Genomic DNA, 19,610 nt, shown 5'->3' with positions numbered 1-19,610 from the left:
AGTACGTAGCGTCGACCAAGCACGGAGATAAGAGAGGACACTTCTCTCTATTAATTAATTAGCTACCTAACACAATATATGAAACACCTTAATTAACCATACAAAACCCCCAAATCCACCCCCCCCCCTCATTTCAGAAAAAAAAACCTAGCCCCTGAATAGCTGACGCGTGGATGCCTATTGTTCCCGGTTGGTGCCACCAACCGGGACTAAAGGGCCTCCTGCTTGGGCTCGCAGTACCGACCACGTGGAGGCCCATCTGTCCCGGTTAGTATAAGAACCGGGACTAAAGGCCTAGGGCATTAGTAACGACCCTTTAGTCCTGGTTCCCCAACCGGGACAGATGGGCCTTATGAACCAGGACAAATGGCTCTTTTTCTACTAGTGATCCAACATGAGTATGATCATAAGGCTAGTCATAGTGGGGAGTAACATACATTAGTGTCATGCATATGACACTAGTCTATGTTACTACCTTGGGAAGTAACATAGAAGTAGTGTCATAGTTGGTTGTCCTTATTAGCTTGTAGATTCATCGTGCCTTGGGAAGTGCTATATGATGGTAACATGTTATGTTACTTCAAACACCTCTCTCTTCATTAATTACATGCCACATAGACAAACTTTTTGAGATGCGTTATGTTACTCCCTTCGTAAACTAATATAAGACCGTTTAGATCACTGATCTAAACGCTCTTATATTAGTTTACAGAGGAAGCACTAGCTAAGTTACTCCCACTATGACCAGCCTAAGAGCATCATGCAAGTGTATCTTGGTCTACTACATTACATTCAGAGAGTCAGATGCCGATTTTCTAGTTTATGGAAGAGGTTTGGCAAGGTTAGTAACTAAAGTTGATCTAGAGAGACAATTTTGAAGGTTTTACATCCAACTTTTATTTTCTATTCGAAACATTTGTACTACTAGTTTGTGTGTACTATGGCTCTCTGGTTACTTAATCACTAGTAGCATGTGATCGTTTGGTGAGGCTGGTTGTAATGGGGAGTATCATATACTAGTATCATGCATATGATACTAGTCTATGATACTACGTCCCTAATGCATAGTATCATATGTTGGTATTATAGAGGACTACATTTATTGTCATGCATGACATAGAGTAGCACATCATTTAATACGATACGGTATCATGAGGGCATGTACAATGGTGCTAGCTTAGGAGTGCCACGTACGATAGATAATGAGGTGGAGGAGAGAGAACTCATAAGAAAAGGTTTGTCTTCTCTTATTTAAGATAAAACAAGAGGTGATCTCTTAGCATAATATGTCTCACCACATTTGTAGGAATTGCTAGTTATTAAAGATAAGACTAAGAGATGACCCATTGTAGACAAAAAAAAAATTGTCATCATTAAATCACATGCAAGACTTAAGATAAGACTATCTTATCAACCATTGTACATGCCCTGATATGATACTCAAGCCTCTCTTTCTTCATTTAATTTTATGTCACCTCATTAAAATTGCTTAGTTGGCATGCATGATACTACCTATGATACTTTCATTACGAGCAGGCTGAAAAAGTTGTGATAGAAAAGAGAAGTGGTGTTGACGCGGCATTGTAGCATGGAAAAGGGGGCATTCGTCCTGCCCTCGTTACGTCTGACCAGGTGTCAAGTAGAGAGTTCGCTCGGTGAATTTGCATCGCCACATCACATTTTCAAACACGCACCCCCACACGTCAGTGTCTCACAAGTGGAAAGAACCAAAGAACACGCGCTCGCTGTGTGCACGTCCACGAGTTCCCTGTCACGTCAAGGGCCTACCAACAATAACTTAGCTACTGGCGGGAATCCCACGACGCCGGCGACGGCATCGTCGACGCCGTCCTCACCGTCGCGGTCACCGACGAGGCAGTGGTCGCCGACGACAGCCGCGGCGACGCCACCTGCTTGATGACCACGTTCGGGAGTGGGCTGCGCATCCGCCGCTCCTGCTCCTTCACCAGCTCCGCCGCCAGGGCGTCGACCTTCTCCGCGTTCGTCCGGTCCGACAGCCTCCGCCCGCGGAAGAGCACGGACTCCACGTTCCGCTGCGAGAGCATTGCTCCGGCCGCCGCGCCTGCCGTCTGCGTGTGCGGCGAATTGAGTGCGTTGCTGGCCTGTAGGCGGACGTAGTTGCTGTCGCTCGCGTGCCCGAACGCCATGGCGACGGCCTCGTCGACCATGTCCGCGACTCCCTGGGCGGTGACGCGCGTCAGCTCGTCTCGCGACGGCGAGCGCGTGGGCATGGGCGTGCTCCAGCCGTTGCCGCAGCTGGCGGCAGAGGACGACGCGCCGGTGCCGATGGACAGCACGAGGATGTCGTCCATGCTGACGGCGAGGGGGAACTCCTGCTTGTTGTGCAAGACGTGCGTGATCGCCGCGGAGGCCGGGTTGCCCATGGCCGCCACGGCACCGGACGCGGCGGCGATGGCCGTGCGCCCGTCGACCGACCTGACGGCCGCGGCCGCGCCGGCGGCGGCGCAGGTGGCCGCGCAGACGTCGGTGAGGCGGAAGTCGAAGCTGTCGCTCTCGACAGCGTCGGCGCGCGAGAACATGAAGGGCGCGCCCGTGGCGAGATCGTAGCAGGGCACGAGCACCGGGGCCACGGTGTCCCTTAGCGTGGCGTCGCCGAACACCCGCCGGAAGGACCGCTCAGCCTTCCTCGCCCCTCCGCGGAACAGCTTGGTCCACCCGCGGCGCCGGCCGCCCCAGTCCTTCCCGACGCTCCCGGCCACGAAGGCCAGCGCCTCCTCGGCCGTGTACCGCGGCCGCCCGTCGGCGCCCTTGAGGAACAGCATCGCCGCGAGCACGCCGCCCGCGCCGGCGCCGGCGGCCACGTCAAAGAAGTCGGCGACGCGCGCGTCGGGGTCGCCGGCGCGCTGGCGCAGCCCGGCCTCGAGCCTGGCGAGCGCGGCCGCGGCGAGCAGCGCGTCGCCCGCGCCCGCGCCGCAGCCGTCGACGGCCAGCACGCGCACGCGGCCGTCGTTGGCGCCCCGGAACGGCGTGCCCGGGCCGGACAGGCAGCCGGCCCCACCGGCGCCGAACAGGAACTTGCTCTCCAGCAGGGCGAAGATCTCGTAGCTGAGCTTGTCGACGTCCATGGGAATCGGCGACGCCATGGCTTCCATGGTACTTGCACGTACTACTACCTGGCACGTCGTACCGTGCGCTCTGCGTGTACAGGAGCTAAACTCTGGCGGCAAGGGATGCTGATAGTGCTGCTGAGACTGCGATTGTGTCCAGTGTCCAAGTCGAGGCCATATATACACGCGGGCGGGGGGCAGGAGAGGGAGCCACGCGTACGCACGTACGTAGCAGTACATGGCGCGCGAGCGAGGGAAGCGCGCGCACGCTTAATGAAGCCGCGCCCGACAGCCTGGTACGGACGCGCCGCGGCCGTCGGTCCCGCGATGGACGGCGGGGATGCGAGCGCGTGGAGTGCAGGACGCGTCCGTCGCTGTCCGTCGGCCGCGATCCCGGCGCGGCACGAGGCGGGCGGGAAGCTTCCCCGCGGACACCGCGCGCGGCGCGTGGACCGGCCCGCCCTGCGGCTGTCCGGCGGGCCCGGTCACCGACGAGATCGGGGCTGGGCTGGCCAGGGAGGGCGAGACAGCGGCTGACCCGGGGCGATCCGGCGAGTGCCACTGGGATCTGGCCACGTCGGACGGGGCCCGCGCGTCAGACAGAGAGCTACTAGCTGAGAGCGGAGCAAGTACGGTGGTACAGGGCAGCACAGTAAATGGCGGCAGAGCGTCGGCGCTGGATCTGGGAGCGCCACCGCCGTTTGTCCCGTCGACGTGGTTTCATTTATTTTTTCACACGTGAGGGGGCGTAAAGCCACTGTGCAGGTGCGAAGTACGTGCCGTACGGTCAGACTCGAGAGTTGAGAGCGAAGTGGATCCGTCCAGCTGTCGGCAGTAGTTCAGTACTGGTGGTAGTACACTGGTAGTACGTGGTAGATTCGTGTGGCACGTGCTGGTGTTCATGTGGTACTTGCTGCTGGCTTTCACTTGGATTCGATCAGTCAGGAGGAGAGACCGGGGCAAGTGGAAGTGGTGGTAGATTCGGTCTAGGTAATGCGGGGACGATCGATCTGGCGGGGCTGGCGGGGCTGGCTGGCTGGCTGGCTTCGTTAATGCGTCGGCCGGCGACAGCGTACTTGCCGACGCGAGCGGCTCGACGTTACCACTGACCAACCGTGTAAGCAGTCTTCTCCGGGCCCCGGCCCGGGACCTTACATAGGCGCATGTACAGAGTACGTACGTACGTACAAACGCACGACGAAGCCGTACTAAGGTATGCCAAGCTTTGCCAAACGTAGCTATCTGCTAGCTACAAACATATCGTTGGCATTCGCAATCCGCCTTCTCCCATACACACGCGCAAAAAAAAAAAGAGTGACATCTTAGTGAACACATACGTTTCAAACTGGAGCTAGGATCAAACCGCAAAGCTCTCGGGAGCATATATCTCTTGCTTGCTATCTATGCTTTCGAGGTTTTGGCCTGGATTTACAACTCGTCAGTCGATTTCCGGGGCGGAACCTTAAAATACATGGAGAGGGGGGCGTCACCGGCTTGGAAAGGAAGGGACGATGTGGCGCACGTCGCAGCATCACCGGCCGCCAGTGGCTGAGACATGCGCCCCGGGCGTCGATTAGTCCACTGATGCAAAAATAATAGTACTCCTACTAGAGTAATATTTATGGCAACTTGTACAAATAGCGACGCCCATTATTGCCATTACATGATTGAGTTTTTGCCAAGTTGATGCTCGTAGATCAGAAATCTGAACGCTAGATAAACTAATAGCCGATCGCCGCAGTATCACAACCACGTACGTATTGTTCATTAGCAAAGTACTTAATTGGATTATTATGATGATCCATCCACATGATTGGCTGCCACTACCCACTAATCAGCAAGGGCTAGTCGAAACAAACAATAGGCCCGGGGCAACATCTGGCCCGGATGTTACTCCAAAGTGTTCCTATGGGCTGACCTAACACAACCGGGTGGGGAGGTCCACTGGTCAAAACCCGTCCGTGCAAAGTCAAAGGGCTAGATCCCGTGGTTAAACGCTACAGGGTTAGGCGGGACGGGGGCACTGGAGGGGTAGCAATGCCACCGGAGCGTCGCACCGGGCCCTCATACATGCGGGGTGGTGTGGTGGCATGTCCGAAGAGGCGGGACGCGTCTCCGGTGCGTGCCCCCCCCTCACGGACGGCAATGACATGGCAAGAGTGGGAGGACCTCATGTTTTATATCTTGCACAACATCAAGGAAGTTGAGGAAGTGTGTATGAGGTAATACCACTACACCATTCTTTTATGTCTTCCACAGCATCATGTTTCATGTTCACTTAGTCCCGGTCTAACACCGCTTATCTTTTTTTAGTGATTTCGTTCAAGAAGAATGGACGGGAGTGAATCCTCCTACTGAGGCGGAGGCACTTACTCTTCTCCGTCATGGAAACCCTGGACGTAAAAATTGTGTTGCTTGGTTCATGGAGAAAGTAATTTTCCACACTCCCCTATTAAATACCTACTTCAACATTTATTAGTTAACCGAACTAATGCACGCAACAATTTCCATTATACTTGTAGGGAAAAGATCCGAACATATCTATGGATGATGAATTGAGATGGGTTTCCATGGGTTTTGACCCTGCCGTCATGACATGTAAAAAGTATGATGTGAATGGGTATCGCTTCCATACAGAGGAGCACCAAAACAGCCGCCCCGATCCCAAAACTATAAATACTGGAGTGTACACCCCCGGTCAAAATTCAGTAGACTACTACAGAAGGGTACAAAATATATACGAAGTTAAATTCCGCCAGGGGCGTGAGACCCTAAGTCTGCCTGTGTTCAAATGTCGATGGTTCGATCCGCGGGAGGGGGTAAAACATACGCCTTCCATTGGTTTGGTCGAAGTTAAACCATCAACCGTCTATGCCGGAGCCAATCTCTTCATTGCGGCTACCCAAGCTACACAAGTATATTATCTGCCTTACCCGTGCCAGAAAGTGTATCTAAAGGGTTGGGAAGTTGTGTTCAAGGTGTCGCCACATGGTAAGCTACCAGACCCGAATGAAGACGATTACTACAACATTAACCCCATGACATACGAGGGAGTGTTCTATCAAGAGCAACCTGGTGGTGATGATGATGATGTGGTTAGAAACGATGACGCTAGACCATTGGGTGATGATGATGTGGACCCAAACATCAACGATGCACGGAATGATGGTGAGACCATTGTCAATGAAAATGACATACTTATGCTAGAAAAGTTAAACGAAGACGCTGACGACGAGGAAGAGCCTCCACCTCCGTCGGACAACGAAGATGATATGATTGATAGTGATGATGAGACGGACCGAGAAAGAGGTTACAACAGTGATGATTCATATGGGTTCTAGCAGATGTACGTTTCAAGTATTTTTTTTCTATAGTTTAGGAATATGCCTTTTATGCATTTTTATTAATGTGTTTATTATCATGCCTTTTCCTTCATTTCATTAATTTACTAATTGCTTCTTCTCTTTTCAATGCAGGTTCTTGGAACATGGGCAAGGGGAAGGCCGACGGCGTGGGTTTCCTACGCAAGGTCGTCGGCCTGCCTAGTCGGAGTGGTCGAGCACGTAATCCTCCCCCTCGGCTACTTGACGATGACTCCTCACAGGGAGGTCGAGGGAGAGGTGCCCCTAGAGGAGGAGGGGGCGGGGGGAGAGCCTCTAGAGGACGAGGTGCTGGGGGGAGAGCCACTACAGGGGGTCGCGTCCAGAAAGAGCGCACCCTCACCGACTTAGGGGTGTTGTCTTCGAGGCCCTCCTCTAGTGAGGTACCCTCCTCTAGTGAGGTACACTCTAGGGAGGAGGAGGAGGAGGTGGTGATGGAGGAGGAGGAGGAGGAGGTTGGGGAGGAGGTTGGGGAGGGGGAGGCAGGCGAGGAGGAGGGTGGTGGCGGGGATGATGGTGGTGACGGGAAGGGGGTTGACAAGAAGGGGTGGCTGCGTGGTAACGCAAAGCTACCAAAGCAGATTCCGGCTACTGAGGAGCAGAAGTGGCTCATTGAGCCCACGGGAAAAGAGTAAGTGGTTCATTATTTTGCTTGTCACATGCTTATTCCGGTTGTTATTTATTTTGCTTGTCACATGCTAATAGTTCATTCTTTTGCAGCAACTGGATATATTCTAAAGGGGTCCGTATTCCCAACGGCCTCATCACCGTCTTGCTGAAGTTATACTGGCCGGGGTTGTACTGTCCGGATCCAGTCAGGCAGCCGGCTCGTCGGGTTTTGGCCACGAGCTGGGACCACTGGGAAGCGGCCCGCCACGCGGACCATGAGACCCATGCCAAGGCCGTGATCACTACTTTCTGGGTGAGTTCTCTTCAGAAGAACAAGTCCATTCTAGTTTCATGAAAATGATTTAACTCATGGCTTCTTCCATTCTTGTTTCATGCATGATTGTAGAAATTCTATCGAGTTCTTTCGGAGCACAGGCTAGAGCGGACCAGATCATGCTGCGCCAATGCAAGAAGGCCCGCCAGATGCAGTACGAGGTGCGCTATGTGGCCATCTCCACATACTACCACGACTATCTTGGTGTGAAGATGACCAAGGAAGAAGTGCGGAGGATGGGCATTACCTTGGAGAGGTCCGAGTTCTTGGCGGTAAGTATAAAAGATTTTTCATTATGCTTTCATATATTATGCTTTTATTATGCTTTCATTACCTTGTGGTACATTATGCTTTATGCTTTATGCTTCCATAACACCAATTTGGACACACCTACATGTCATTATGCTTTTATTATGTAGGTGTGTCCAAATTGGTGTTATGGAAAAGACGAGTCCTGGGCGGCATTGGTGGATCTTTGGTGTGATGAGGCTGGAGCCTGGGCGGCTATGAGAACCAAAAATAAGGCTAACCGAGGGACGGAGGGAGTACATGCTCAGGGAAACCGAAACCACTATCTCCACAAGGCAGTTAATGTATGACTAACTCCATTAAACATTCTTCTTCTTCTATTTACCATCACTTTCTTATGTATGACTAACCTCTGTTTGGTGGTGCAGGAGGAGAAACTGAAGCGGCCGCTCTCACACATGCAGGCGTGGGAGATCGCCCATACGCGGAAGGACCCCAAGTCTGGCGAGCCCAAATACTACGGCAAGAAGACCGCAGGGAGGAAGAAGACCTACTCCGAAGCGTATCTGAAGTTACATCCTGACACACCTGACCTCATTGCGGCGCCTCTGGACGTCATGGCGGTGGTGAGGATGGGTCCCAAGGAGCACGGTCGGGAGGCGGTTCTCGATGCTGTGATCACTCCTAGTATCTCCTACACACAGCTTCGTCGGATCGACCCGAGCCTGAGCCAGCGCACGAGCCAGCCAGTGACCAGTACACAGTCCCTCTTTCAGGAGCAACAATCTGTAAGTATTTTCCCTCTTATCTTCATTGCTCACTTCATTTTCCGTATTTAGTAGTTTTATGAGTTCCATCATGTCATACCGTAGGCCTACCTGGAGTACACACGCCAGGAGACCATGGCGTGGCATCAGAGGCTTTATGAACACCAAGTGCAGAGGGATAACCAGATGCAGCAGGCTTTTCAGGATATGGCGGCCGGCAGGTGTCCTCAGTTCCCTCCAGCACAATGCCCTCCAGCACAGCCAATGCTAATGAGCTTTGAGGAGTTTGTGGCACAGAACGCTGGCCCCTCGCCGGTTAGTTCATCCCCAATCTATTCACCCAAATCATGTCATGCCTTTCAACACAGTCATATATCTCGTGCATATGTCTTTTCAACATCCAGGGAACAGGTGGATCTACCGTTGGCGGTGGTCTTCGCAGCACTCCGGAGACACGGAGCCCGACCACTCCGATCCATGGAGGCGGAGGCGGAGGTGGAGGCGGTCTTGGCGGTAGCGCTGCCGCTAGCAGTGACGACCTGGGCTTCGGTGGTCTTGGCGGTGACGACCTCTGTGGTGCTCGACGTCCTGGCGCTTAAGCCTTTGGGTCACATTGTGGCGGTCTTGGTGGTGATGATACTTATATGCTTGTGATGTTTCTTATTGTTGTTTGTGAGATTCTTATATGCTTGGTGGTGATGATATTTATATGTTTATGCTTTGCGATGCTTCTTATGATGTGTGATGATGAATTTGTTGTGTGATGCTGCTGGGCCAGCTGTTATGTGATGCATATATTTGTTGTGTGATGCTGTATATATTCAAATGAATTGAGCTGAAACAAAACAGAAAAAAGAAAAAAAAAACAGACAGAAACTATGCCGACGGCTAGGTCGTAGGCATAGAGCTGCCGTGAGCTCCTAGTGGCTGCCACGTGGCAGGTCTATGCCGACGGCCTAGCCGTCGGCATAGTTTCAAACTAAGCCGACGGCTAGGCCGTCGGCATAGGCCTGCTCCAGGAGCTCCCAATGGCTGCTACGTGGCAGGTCTATGCCGACGGTCTAGCCGTCGGCATAGTTTCAAACTAAGCCGACAGCTAGGCCGTCGGCATAGACCCGCCCCAGGGGTGACGCCTGCTCGCCACATGGCACGTCTATGCCGACGGCCTAGCCGTCGGCTTAGTTTGAAACTATGCCGACGGCCTAGCCGTCGGCTTAGTTTGCCACGTGTCGAGCACGCGTTGGTCAACACTTGACGGCGGCCGCCGTTAGGCGATAACATAGCCGTCGGCATAGATGTACGAACACCGTCGGAATAGGTCCTATGCCGACGGCCTTCCTGGCTACACCGACGGATATGTTGCCGACGGCCTTATGCCGACGGGGGCCGTCGGCATAGGCCTGTCCTGACGGCCATTCAGGGCCAGGGCCGCCTGGCCGTCGGCATAGGGTGCGATTCCGGTAGTGACTACCCACTAATCAGCAAGGGCTAGTCGAAACAAATAATCACGTTTAGATATTCTTGTCACGGCGACCTAGCTAGCTAGCTAGCTAGGCCACCTACGAACGATAGTCCAAGCAAGCTCTTTTTTCCTGGTCTGATCGATCGGCCGGCCGGCTTGAGCAACTGAAGACAGAGATGGCGACAGTGGGCTCCTTTTCTTTGTGCTGAAACTCGGGTGCATGCACATGCAGCTGGCTTTAAATTAATGCTATTGCGAACGAATTAACAAACCCGGGAGTGGTTGAAGCTGCTAGGCGCCGCTCGGACATGGAGATCTCTCCCCGGAATCGGATATATCGCCGGTGCGGTGGTTGCTCCGTTCCTTCCTCCGAGCTTTCCTCGGCCCGTCAACACGTCCACACGCACGCAAAAGAAACAACAATAGACAGACGGCGCACACGTGCAACTGAATTTTAAACGTTAAGCTAAGATAAAGCCAGCTCTTTGTCCAACTGGCATTGTCACCCATGCTACATAAAGCGCCCAGCCGGCGCCGCCAGGAAAGCTAAACCGGCCGGCCAAGAAGAGTATACTTTACCCATGCCTAACGTGTCCACAATCTTCTCAATTTACGCTCCTTCGCACAATCGGTATCTGTAAGGCATGTTTGTTCTTTCTTCTTATTTCCGCCGGTGTGTGGCAACTTCGTATTGACAAATATTCAGTAAACTGTGTTTATCGCGAGAACTCTGTAACGAAAAGCGAATGGAGAATGCACCAAACACGGATGATACACACTGCACGAATATTCAGATTTGGATTAAAATGCTGGTAAAATGAATTGTAGTAATTTGGTTACCAGTAACCACACCGTAGTGGAATGTCCTTGCTCCATGATAGGTACAGAAAGTATCTCACCTCATATATATATCCATCTAGGGTAGAAAGAGAAGAAGCACGACAGAGATGCCCCAGTTTAGTTGATAGTTTGGAATTGCTTATCACGCTTACCACGCGATATGCCCCAGTTTAGTTATACTAGCAGATGATACTCCCTCCGTCCAAAAATTAAGTGTCTCAACCTTTATGGACGGGACGGGGGGAGTATTACGTATCTCCTAGAGCGCCCACCAATTGGATTGATGATGACGACGATATCTGCTATACTGCTACTCCGTACGACGGTATAGGGAGCTTGATGATATGAGATGTATCCACAACTGTCGTTGAGAATGAGAAGACGGGTACGAGACACGTATGTGGCCAGCCAATGTCAACGAGTGCGCTGTGCATTGAACGGCTTCCTGAACAGATATTCTGGTTGGAGCGTCAACGAATGCACTGTGCCACCGCCCCTGATGATAATGGTTGTGCTGGTGAGGTCACAAGGCAAAAGGAAAATGTGCACGCTTGGGCACACCCTGCCCTCATAATAGTTTCAGAGTACCAATCCATGAACAAACATCAACGTGTTGGACCTGCATCTCTACACAACGACTCAATGCGGATGCGTTATGCAAACATTGTTCTGAAAGTAACACTAGACCCCCGTCGTCAAAACAACATCTTGAATTACCCTGACCTGTTTTGCAACAAAAAGGAAATCTGCAATTCAAAAAACATTTTTCAAAAAAGATATCTTTGCAGCCTTGCCCTTGCCCAACTTACTAACGTAGACATCTAACGGTATAATCCCCAGGACTCACGATATGGCGAAACATGTAAATGCATCAACTACAACGACAGGTAGTCTAATTGGTATGTACTATGCTGGAAGTGCCGAGTACAACGCACATACAAATCCAACCAAGACAACATGTTCAATCACAGAAGGTTACCTAAAATCGACAAAGCTAAGGTATTATCTTGCCTCCATTCTGGTGTCCTACCATTAGGGGTCTCATGAAGCCTTTGCCGGCTCATCACTCGGAAGATCATCCTCGTCATGGTAGATGTTCTCCGCCATCTGCCATATCTGAAGGATGTTGTCTTCAGCAACGCTTGCAAGCACCCAGTCCTCACACGGGTTCCAGGAGAAGTCAGAGATTTTGCTTGTGTGGCCTCCATGAATGAACAAGAGCTCAGGAGGGCCGTCCTCCGCGTCCTCTGGTGTTTGCTCCTGATCAATTCTGTCAACACAAACATCATTCACATCAAGAGGGAAGTGAATTAACGAAAAAAATCTGAAAGCTGGATGGCTGTTTACCTGCTTAGATCCCAAACCATCAGCCTCCTTCCCAGACAACAAGATGCAAGTATAGTTTCATTCTTTGGGCTCCATCCAACTTGAAATACTTCCTCTCTGATCACACAATCAAATTCAGATTCAAGATCAATAATAACAAACATATACTCATTTCCTTCTAAGCTAAAAATAGGATGGATGGAACTTCGAACAGAAAAGTGATGGTAAAACTGAAGCATACTTGTGACAGTCAAAAGTGTGCAGCGAAGTATCAATCTTCCGAAGATCAAATAATTTGACAGTCTTGTCGGTTGAACCAGTTGCAACAACCCATTCATTGAAAGGATTGAAAGCCAGGCAATTCACCTATAAATGTGACATAAGGAAACAAAGTGGAAAGTGTAAGAACACATTTCCTCATACAAACAACAGAAACAAAGGCAATTGGTTCTTCCAGAAGAATAATATAGGGAAAGCAAGGTGTGCCCAGTGATAACAGCCTCTGAAAAGAAATCATGCACGAGTAGAAACTACTAGAGTGACATGACTATATGAGTATTCATAAAATTGCTACCAGATGCCATCTTTCTTTTCTGGATACAGCAATTGAGGTTTTCAAGTGAAACAGTTCGTGCAGCTGGATAAATAGATTGTATTTTTCCTCCGATCACTACAGCATTCAAAATGAGATAATTTAGGATGTCCTCGGCTAATTTGTTTACAAGAAATACTTGAAGAGAGGGATTCTAGAACAATGAATATTGTTAACACCCCATATGTTATCGTTATACAAATATGCTACTCTGTTTTGTATCCTGAACCACCATGGCTGCGTTAGCTTCAGGGGTAAGAACCAATAAACAGATTAACAAGATATCTAACCATGACATTGTATTCTTAGAGTCCCATAATGCTAATAGTATAGTATTAAACCAATAGTAAGTAGAGACTTGAGGCTCCCAAAGAAACCTACCTCACCCTGGTGTGCCACCACAGACTGTACAGGTTTGGTAGGTGCAGGAGTACGCATATCCCAAATTAGGAGATGATGATCATCACCAACTGAGCCGAATAAGTATTCATGCCTCAAATGCCAAGCAACATCTTCAACGACGCCATCATGAAACTAAACAGAACAGAACCAAAAAAATATCGTGTTAAGCCACTAACAGATGTGCTGGTCACATGAAAAATATCAGTTGAATAATCATACAAGTGAAACTTCCATGTTTTTGCTATAGTACAACTAGGAAAGTTATTGGTCCAATGTACTGGGGACAATGTCAATTGACTGAAAATACACATGGTGCTAAGAGTTCTTTTTTCATTGGCAGCTTGGTCGGGAAGAAAATCAGACCCCGTTATTTTCCTAAAAGGTGAAGTTGAGTATTGTTACTGTGTAGCACTGATTTTTTTTTATGGCCCTGCATTCTGCAAAGCAGAAGTTCAAGCAAGAATTGACCTCAGCTTCAAAACAAAATCGGCACAGATACCAGATCAGTAATCTCACTTGTTCACATATTCAACACACGGAGCATTAAACAGTATAATTGTTCTCACTTACGATGCTTAACTGACTATGGGCCATGCCATGAGGCACCAACAGCTAGAGAACCAAAAGGATGGAATTGACAGTCTTAGATTAATAGCACTGCCAGAGCTGCCATGTCTGAGTGTGAAATACAGACTATAATTCTATTCTTCAGGATAACACAGCAAAACCTGCTGACATGGACGGTGCATCACCCAAAATTACCCATGAAAGCTGCTGTTAGATCTAATGTGAATGGTTTCAACTAGGAGGGTGTCAATTAAGAAGTGTCATAGTTAGGCTGCAGATAGACTTTTTCCTCATGTATACCATAATCTTCACAAAAAAACATCAGGAATATATTATGTATATTATTTCTCCAAGGATGAATACCAGATATGACTAGCACACAAACACATTCAGAGAAAAATGCTATCAGAATGGCATGTCATGAGGAAAGCTTTAACCAATGGTACAAACAAAGCTCTATGTGTTAATGCGCTCAAATGGAAAAAGGATCATGAGCCATACCTTAAAAATCTGGTATGCGTCGAGAGTTTTATTTTTACCATTTGCTGTGATGTCCCATAAGCAGATTTGAGCATCATCCGATCCACTCAGCAAATGACCCTCTTTAAAGATACTCCAAGACAGGCCATATCCTTCAGAGTTGTGTCCCTTCAGCCGTAAATCAGGATTGCACGCACCATCTAGTGGAGGCTTTGATGGGTGCTTGCTATAATCAAAGACATACACTTCTGCACTGACTGTCTTGGTAGCAATAATAAATGAATTTTGGGGCATATATCGAGCTCGATTGACTTCTCCATCATGATTTATCTGTTGAACTATTTGCACCTACAAGACAGAAAAAAATGCCCCACAAATGTGATTTTTGGCACCATCAAAATCCAAATAAATAGCAAGGGTACATGGCATATTATCTATATGCACTAAAAGTTTGTTCACCAAAACAACTCTTCTAGAGGCATACAAGTATACCCCAGGTTATCTATTTTTTCTAACAATGGCATAAGTGCAAGCCATGTGTCTTGACATATTTGAAGGCCTGGTCAACCTTGCAAATCATCAATACTATATATTTGTCTAATGAGTTTGACTGTCACATTACTTTACATTCCAGGTACAATCAATAACTACTGCTTTGTTAATCAAATAGACAACAACTCAAAGGCACATCCAAACATTGGTATGTGTGAAAATGACACCTGAATTCAACAGAAGGATTTATATTCCAACTTCCATCTATATCACAGAATGATGCTATTATTATATGGGTCCAAAAGCAACACTACTGTTAGAATGATTCAAAATCAATTGGTTGCGACCTTTTACATGGCAGCATGAATTGAGGACTCATACTAGTAAGCAAGAGATGGAGTTAAAGTAACAGACGTGTGACAAGAAAGCACAAACATCTCAATCACAAAAACATGCATCTAGCAATTTTGAGCTCCATGACTGGGCTAAGGTACATAATATAATTACAGAAATGGCGTTAATCTACTAGGGTACCTCAATGAAAAGAAGTTAAATTAACAGTCTAACACAATAGATCAAAGCAATTAACCAAATCCCATATATATTCAACAAATGGATCAAACACAAAACAGACAGTAGGTCAACTGTTATCCAGGTATGTCAACAGAAATGAGAGATTCATGGAAAACAAGAAAATTCTACATGAACAAGTGAAAATGCTAAGCAGACATTAAAGATATCATCAGACATCCCAAGTTTTCTCAATGGCACACAAGCAATGAAAGAAAATCATAAATGATTCTCCTTTTTTTGCAGGAGAATCATAAATGATTCAACTCAAGATACGAACAGAGATTTCTCACATCCTAAATCACAGAAAGTATTCAGTTTTGAATAAACAGAATACAATTGCAAGAACAAATTGCAGGCTAATCATAATAGAGCAATAGTTCCTATTATGATCTACACATCTGCATGATCCACCAAACTGCTGGTTCTGTAACTTATAGATTCACCCAAATACCTTCAATCTCATTAGAAACAGCTGAAATGGCCATGGGCAAAGAATTTCAGACAATAACTAACTCAGTATGCATAGGTTACCAACGATAAGAGTATAAGACTCGTACAGAAGTGCAGTAGTCCTCACAGGAGCCCACTACTCTTCACCAAAATCACCCAACCTGATAAAGTACCCAAACAAGTTCTCAAATATATAAAAAATCTAAAATCTAGATGTGATCAGATCCCTAATCTGACAGAACAATTCATCTCAAATCACTACTGGGCATGCAATGCCTGATGGGCCACAATAAAACAAATCGCCCAGAACTTCTCACGGTATCTCAAATCAGTACCACAACCAACCAGAAAACTGTTACCAAAGAATCAGCAAAGGGAACCGTAACTCAAACCAGTGAATCGGCCACAAACTATAAACTCCATTAGTTCATAGATAACATCATAAGCAAGTACTCCCTCCGTCCCAAAATTAGTGTCTTAGATTTGTCTAAATACAGATGTATCAAGTCACGTTTTAGTATTAGATACATCCCTATCTAGACAAATCTAAGACAAGAATTTTGGGACGGAGGGAGTACAAGAGAAGACTATTAACTTGTTGGATCCTGAATGAATCTGACTATCGTCATCGTCCGATTTGGCCATGGCATCCTCAGGAGGTAGATGGACCATGGGCAATTGTGAAGTAATTGGGATTGCCTACGGGTGCGCGTGTGCCAAACAACACTTTTTGGACATACAGACAGTATCTAGGGAGCCACTGCACAGTGAGCGACAGCCACTCTAACACATGTGTGATGATGAGATCACATAGAAGTGGCGCATCGCATTACGCTTTGAAATCACGAATTCCTCCATGATCTGTTTATTCTTCATATACTCATCCTCATGAAGCTGTACCTCCTCTGCATGAAATTCCTCCTCAAAGAACTCTTGCTCCTCCTCTATTCCCACGGACTTCTCCTGTCCTTTCTCTCATCCATCCTGCGTGTTGAAGTAGGGGATTGGGATTCTAGGGTTTGGATCTAGGGGGGTTGGTGGGGGTTATGGTGTGGAGGAGATCAAGGTTTTACTGGTTGGTTGAGAATCATATCTGGGCTCGGCAAATTTGAGAAGTATGATCAAAGCCCAAGGCTGGAGGGGATTTCTGACTTCATTCTGCCAGTGAGCTAACATATTGCCAAGATAAGGTCAATAAGGCCCAGTTAAAGAGGTAGGCATTTGCTCTGTTTGGGCCAGGTTCAACTGCATTATATTTTACAAAAGCTATGTTGACCTTAGAAGATCAATAATTCCAAGCAAAATCCAAGTAAGGGGTGTGTTGTCAATATCCCCAAAGAACCTTACAACATTTTGAGATGGGGGCAATCAATTCCTATCAAAAAATTCTCATGGCAGTTACAACCCCAACCAATAAAACTTCGATCTCCTCCAACCATATCCTCAACCAAGCCCCCTAAAACCAAACCACAGAAACTTTAATACACTAAGCTTCCAAGAAGAACAAGATGAACAAACCAAAGGTGTCAGTGGGGAACACAGGAGGAGTTTTGTGGGAAGCTTATGCGGGGTTGGTGTAAGTTGAAAATGCACAGGGGTGCAAATCTGTGACCCTTAGGGTACCCTCTGACCCTCCTTAGTGCAGTCAAATGAACAAAAACTTCAAAAGTGATGTAACTTCTGAAAATTTACTTCATTTGGTTGAACTAAAGAGGGCAAAAGGATAGCCTAAAGGGACCATTTGCACTCTTAAGAATGCCCACAAGATGAGGTTCCAAGAGAGGATGTAGGAGATAAACAGGTCATGGAAAAATTCAGGATTTGCAAGTGTAGCATACCATACATTTATGATTGCTTCAGCACCTGCGTAGTTTGACTGGTCCTCACTTACTATGCAGTGATTCCTAGACAAGATCAATCTGTGCAGAAAGTGTTGTTTGGCATTCACGTCTCCCAGAACTAGGCCAATTACAGAAAGAGTAAGTGCCTCGAATGTGATATAATGGAAGTTTACAACTGTAAAAGCACACATTGTTGCTTCAGCTGACACTTACAAAAAGACAAAGCAAATGACTTATAGCTGCACTTCCTATCACTGACATGTGAAATTGTGTTGCTAAACCAGCAAAGATTAAGCGATTTCAACTGCAAGATCTAGACCTGTAGTCTGCACCATTGCAATGTGACATTCCTAGAAGAATACAGTTACAGAACATAAGCAATTTTAGTTGAGTACCCAAGTACCCACGATACAACCCCACTACCTTCATCTGAAACGCCTGTTGCTAATCAATAAGCCAAGACATTAATTAACGCAACACACAAACCACCAAACCCCTTTGAGACCCTGAAACCCCACGAGATGCGCCCCGCACTATCCTGGATATCCGAGTCCATAATTCAAAGTACAACTAGCTACAGGAACAGGCCAGCATAAATCCCGTCCCTCCTCCCAAAATTACCATTACCCTCGCCAATAAACTACCAATACACGCTCGATTACCACACAGCTAACACGAACCCTAACTAACCCCCACGAGCAAAGTGGATCAGCCCGGAACAGAATTGCACGAGCCCACAGCACAGCTCAGCACAGCAACACCGGTAATTAATTACCCATAAACGGCAGAGGATGCGAGATTGAGGGAGGGGGAGGGGGAGGGGGGCGGGCGCGAAGCATCGAACCTTGCCGGATGCGGCCCCGAAGCCGCCGATGTCGGCGTGGTCGTCGTCGTAGTGGCGCGCGTCGGCCTCGGCGTCGTCGAGGGGGAGCTGGACCTGGGCGAGCATGAGGTAGTTGGGCTCGTTGTCGGAGGTGTGGGTCCCGAGCACCATCTTCTGCACGGAGTGGTCCTTGCCGGCGGGCTCGGTGCGGTCGGGCAGCCACTGCACGGTGAGCGAGGGCCATTCGAGCGCGTGGGTGATGACGAGGTCGTAGAGGAAGGGCGTGTTCTTCTTCCAGATCTTGTACTCCTCGTTGATCAGCCGCTCCTCCACCTCGGCGCGGAACTCCTCCTCGTCCCCGCCGCCGGCCTTCGGCATCGCCGTCGCCCCGCTAGGGTTAGGGTTTGGCTTTGGGCGGGGGTTTTGGGGCGGGGCGAGGGGGGAAATGGCGGGAGGCTGATGGGGGAGGGGGGGTGGGGAGCGGGACGGGGGAGAGAGACTGGTGGGGGCTGCGCTGCGGTGCGGAGCGGAGGGGGAAGAATAAAAAGAGCGGAGCCGAGAGAGGTCTCGAGCTGTCAAAACGAAGGGGTTTACACGCAAGTTTGGGCCTCATTGCTTCAGCGGAGGCCCAGGCCCCGCTCTGAGGTGTTTGGAGGCGTTGGACCCACATGTCAGCCAGAGTGGAAGGTGTGAGCAGTGGAGTAAATGTGGAACGATGCTGAGTAAGCAGATTACAGCTATACCGAGGGAGCAATAAGTTCTTGGGAAACGTTTCACGCCAGGGCGCCGGCCGAAGCTTCGGCCGGTCGCTCGTGGCTCGCTGCGTTGTTGCGGGCCCAACTCCTTCCGGCATGCACCATGCGGATCGCCTGTGGCCCATGCACCGGTCTTCATCCTTATCCCCTAGCACACGAGGACCGAGCCGCAGCCACATCTATCCCCCTTTTCTCGCCTTGTTTCTTTTTCTTCCCCGGCAGCTCGTCGTCATGGCCGCCGCCCGCAGTCTTCTCCTCCTCCTTCCCCGTCATTGTGCGACAGCTGCCATTCGGGAGACACATGATTTGTGATCGGCTGCCTCCTCCCTCCATTCCGCCCTTCCGCCCAGCAAAGCTGCGGCCGGCCATGGCCGGAGCCTACCTCCCTCTTTTTTCTCCACGGCCATGGTGCTGCAACCATGGATGTGAGAAGCTCCAACCGGTGTCGGGGGAAGCTGTGACCAGCGCTGCATCTTGCTACAATCCATGACGGGAAGCTGGAATCGAAGGCGTGGCGAGCTACAGCCAACACGGCGAGCCGGTGGCACCTTGCTGGAACTGGCCAACACCTTTTGCTGG

General features: G+C 49.0%; 2 protein-coding genes across 2 annotated transcripts; both read right to left on the bottom strand.

Moving 5' to 3' along the window:
- Positions 1-1,656: 1,656 nt before the first annotated feature.
- Positions 1,657-3,321, bottom strand: LOC125510524 (patatin-like protein 3). The gene has a single exon (XM_048675738.2). The coding sequence runs from the start codon at positions 3,132-3,134 to the stop codon at positions 1,803-1,805; it is 1,332 nt and encodes a 443-aa protein (XP_048531695.2). The 5' UTR covers positions 3,135-3,321; the 3' UTR covers positions 1,657-1,802.
- An 8,297-nt stretch (positions 3,322-11,618) lies between these two features.
- Positions 11,619-18,746, bottom strand: MSI1 (Transducin/WD40 repeat-like superfamily protein). Its single transcript, XM_048675737.2, has 6 exons — positions 18,298-18,746; positions 14,119-14,445; positions 13,030-13,182; positions 12,298-12,422; positions 12,078-12,173; positions 11,619-12,000 (listed from the first exon to the last, which is right to left on the bottom strand). Exons 1-6 carry the CDS (start codon positions 18,652-18,654, stop codon positions 11,772-11,774), a joined length of 1,287 nt encoding a protein of 428 aa, XP_048531694.1. The 5' UTR covers positions 18,655-18,746; the 3' UTR covers positions 11,619-11,771.
- Positions 18,747-19,610: the final 864 nt, after the last annotated feature.

This window comes from Triticum urartu, chromosome 5A (genome assembly GCF_056163025.1).
Source record: "Triticum urartu cultivar PI428250 chromosome 5A, HENAU_Tu73, whole genome shotgun sequence".
Taxonomy (NCBI): Eukaryota; Viridiplantae; Streptophyta; class Magnoliopsida; order Poales; family Poaceae; genus Triticum; species Triticum urartu.
The sequence above is the reverse complement of the archived record's forward strand: the minus strand, read 5'-3'. Positions and strand labels throughout refer to the sequence as shown.

What these genes read in the sequence shown, in the direction of transcription:
- LOC125510524 (XM_048675738.2), bottom strand. Translation starts at nt 3,134, where the DNA reads ATGGAAGCCATGGCGTCGCCGATTCCCATGGACGTCGACAAGCTCAGC.
- MSI1 (XM_048675737.2), bottom strand. Translation starts at nt 18,654, where the DNA reads ATGCCGAAGGCCGGCGGCGGGGACGAGGAGGAGTTCCGCGCCGAGGTG. An exon ending in ACGCATACCAGATTTTTAAG is followed by an intron (nt 13,183 to 14,118) that starts GTATGGCTCATG and finishes TGTTCTGTTTAG; the next exon opens with TTTCATGATGGCGTCGTTGA. An exon ending in TGGTGGCACACCAGGGTGAG is followed by an intron (nt 12,423 to 13,029) that starts GTAGGTTTCTTT and finishes TCACATTTATAG; the next exon opens with GTGAATTGCCTGGCTTTCAA.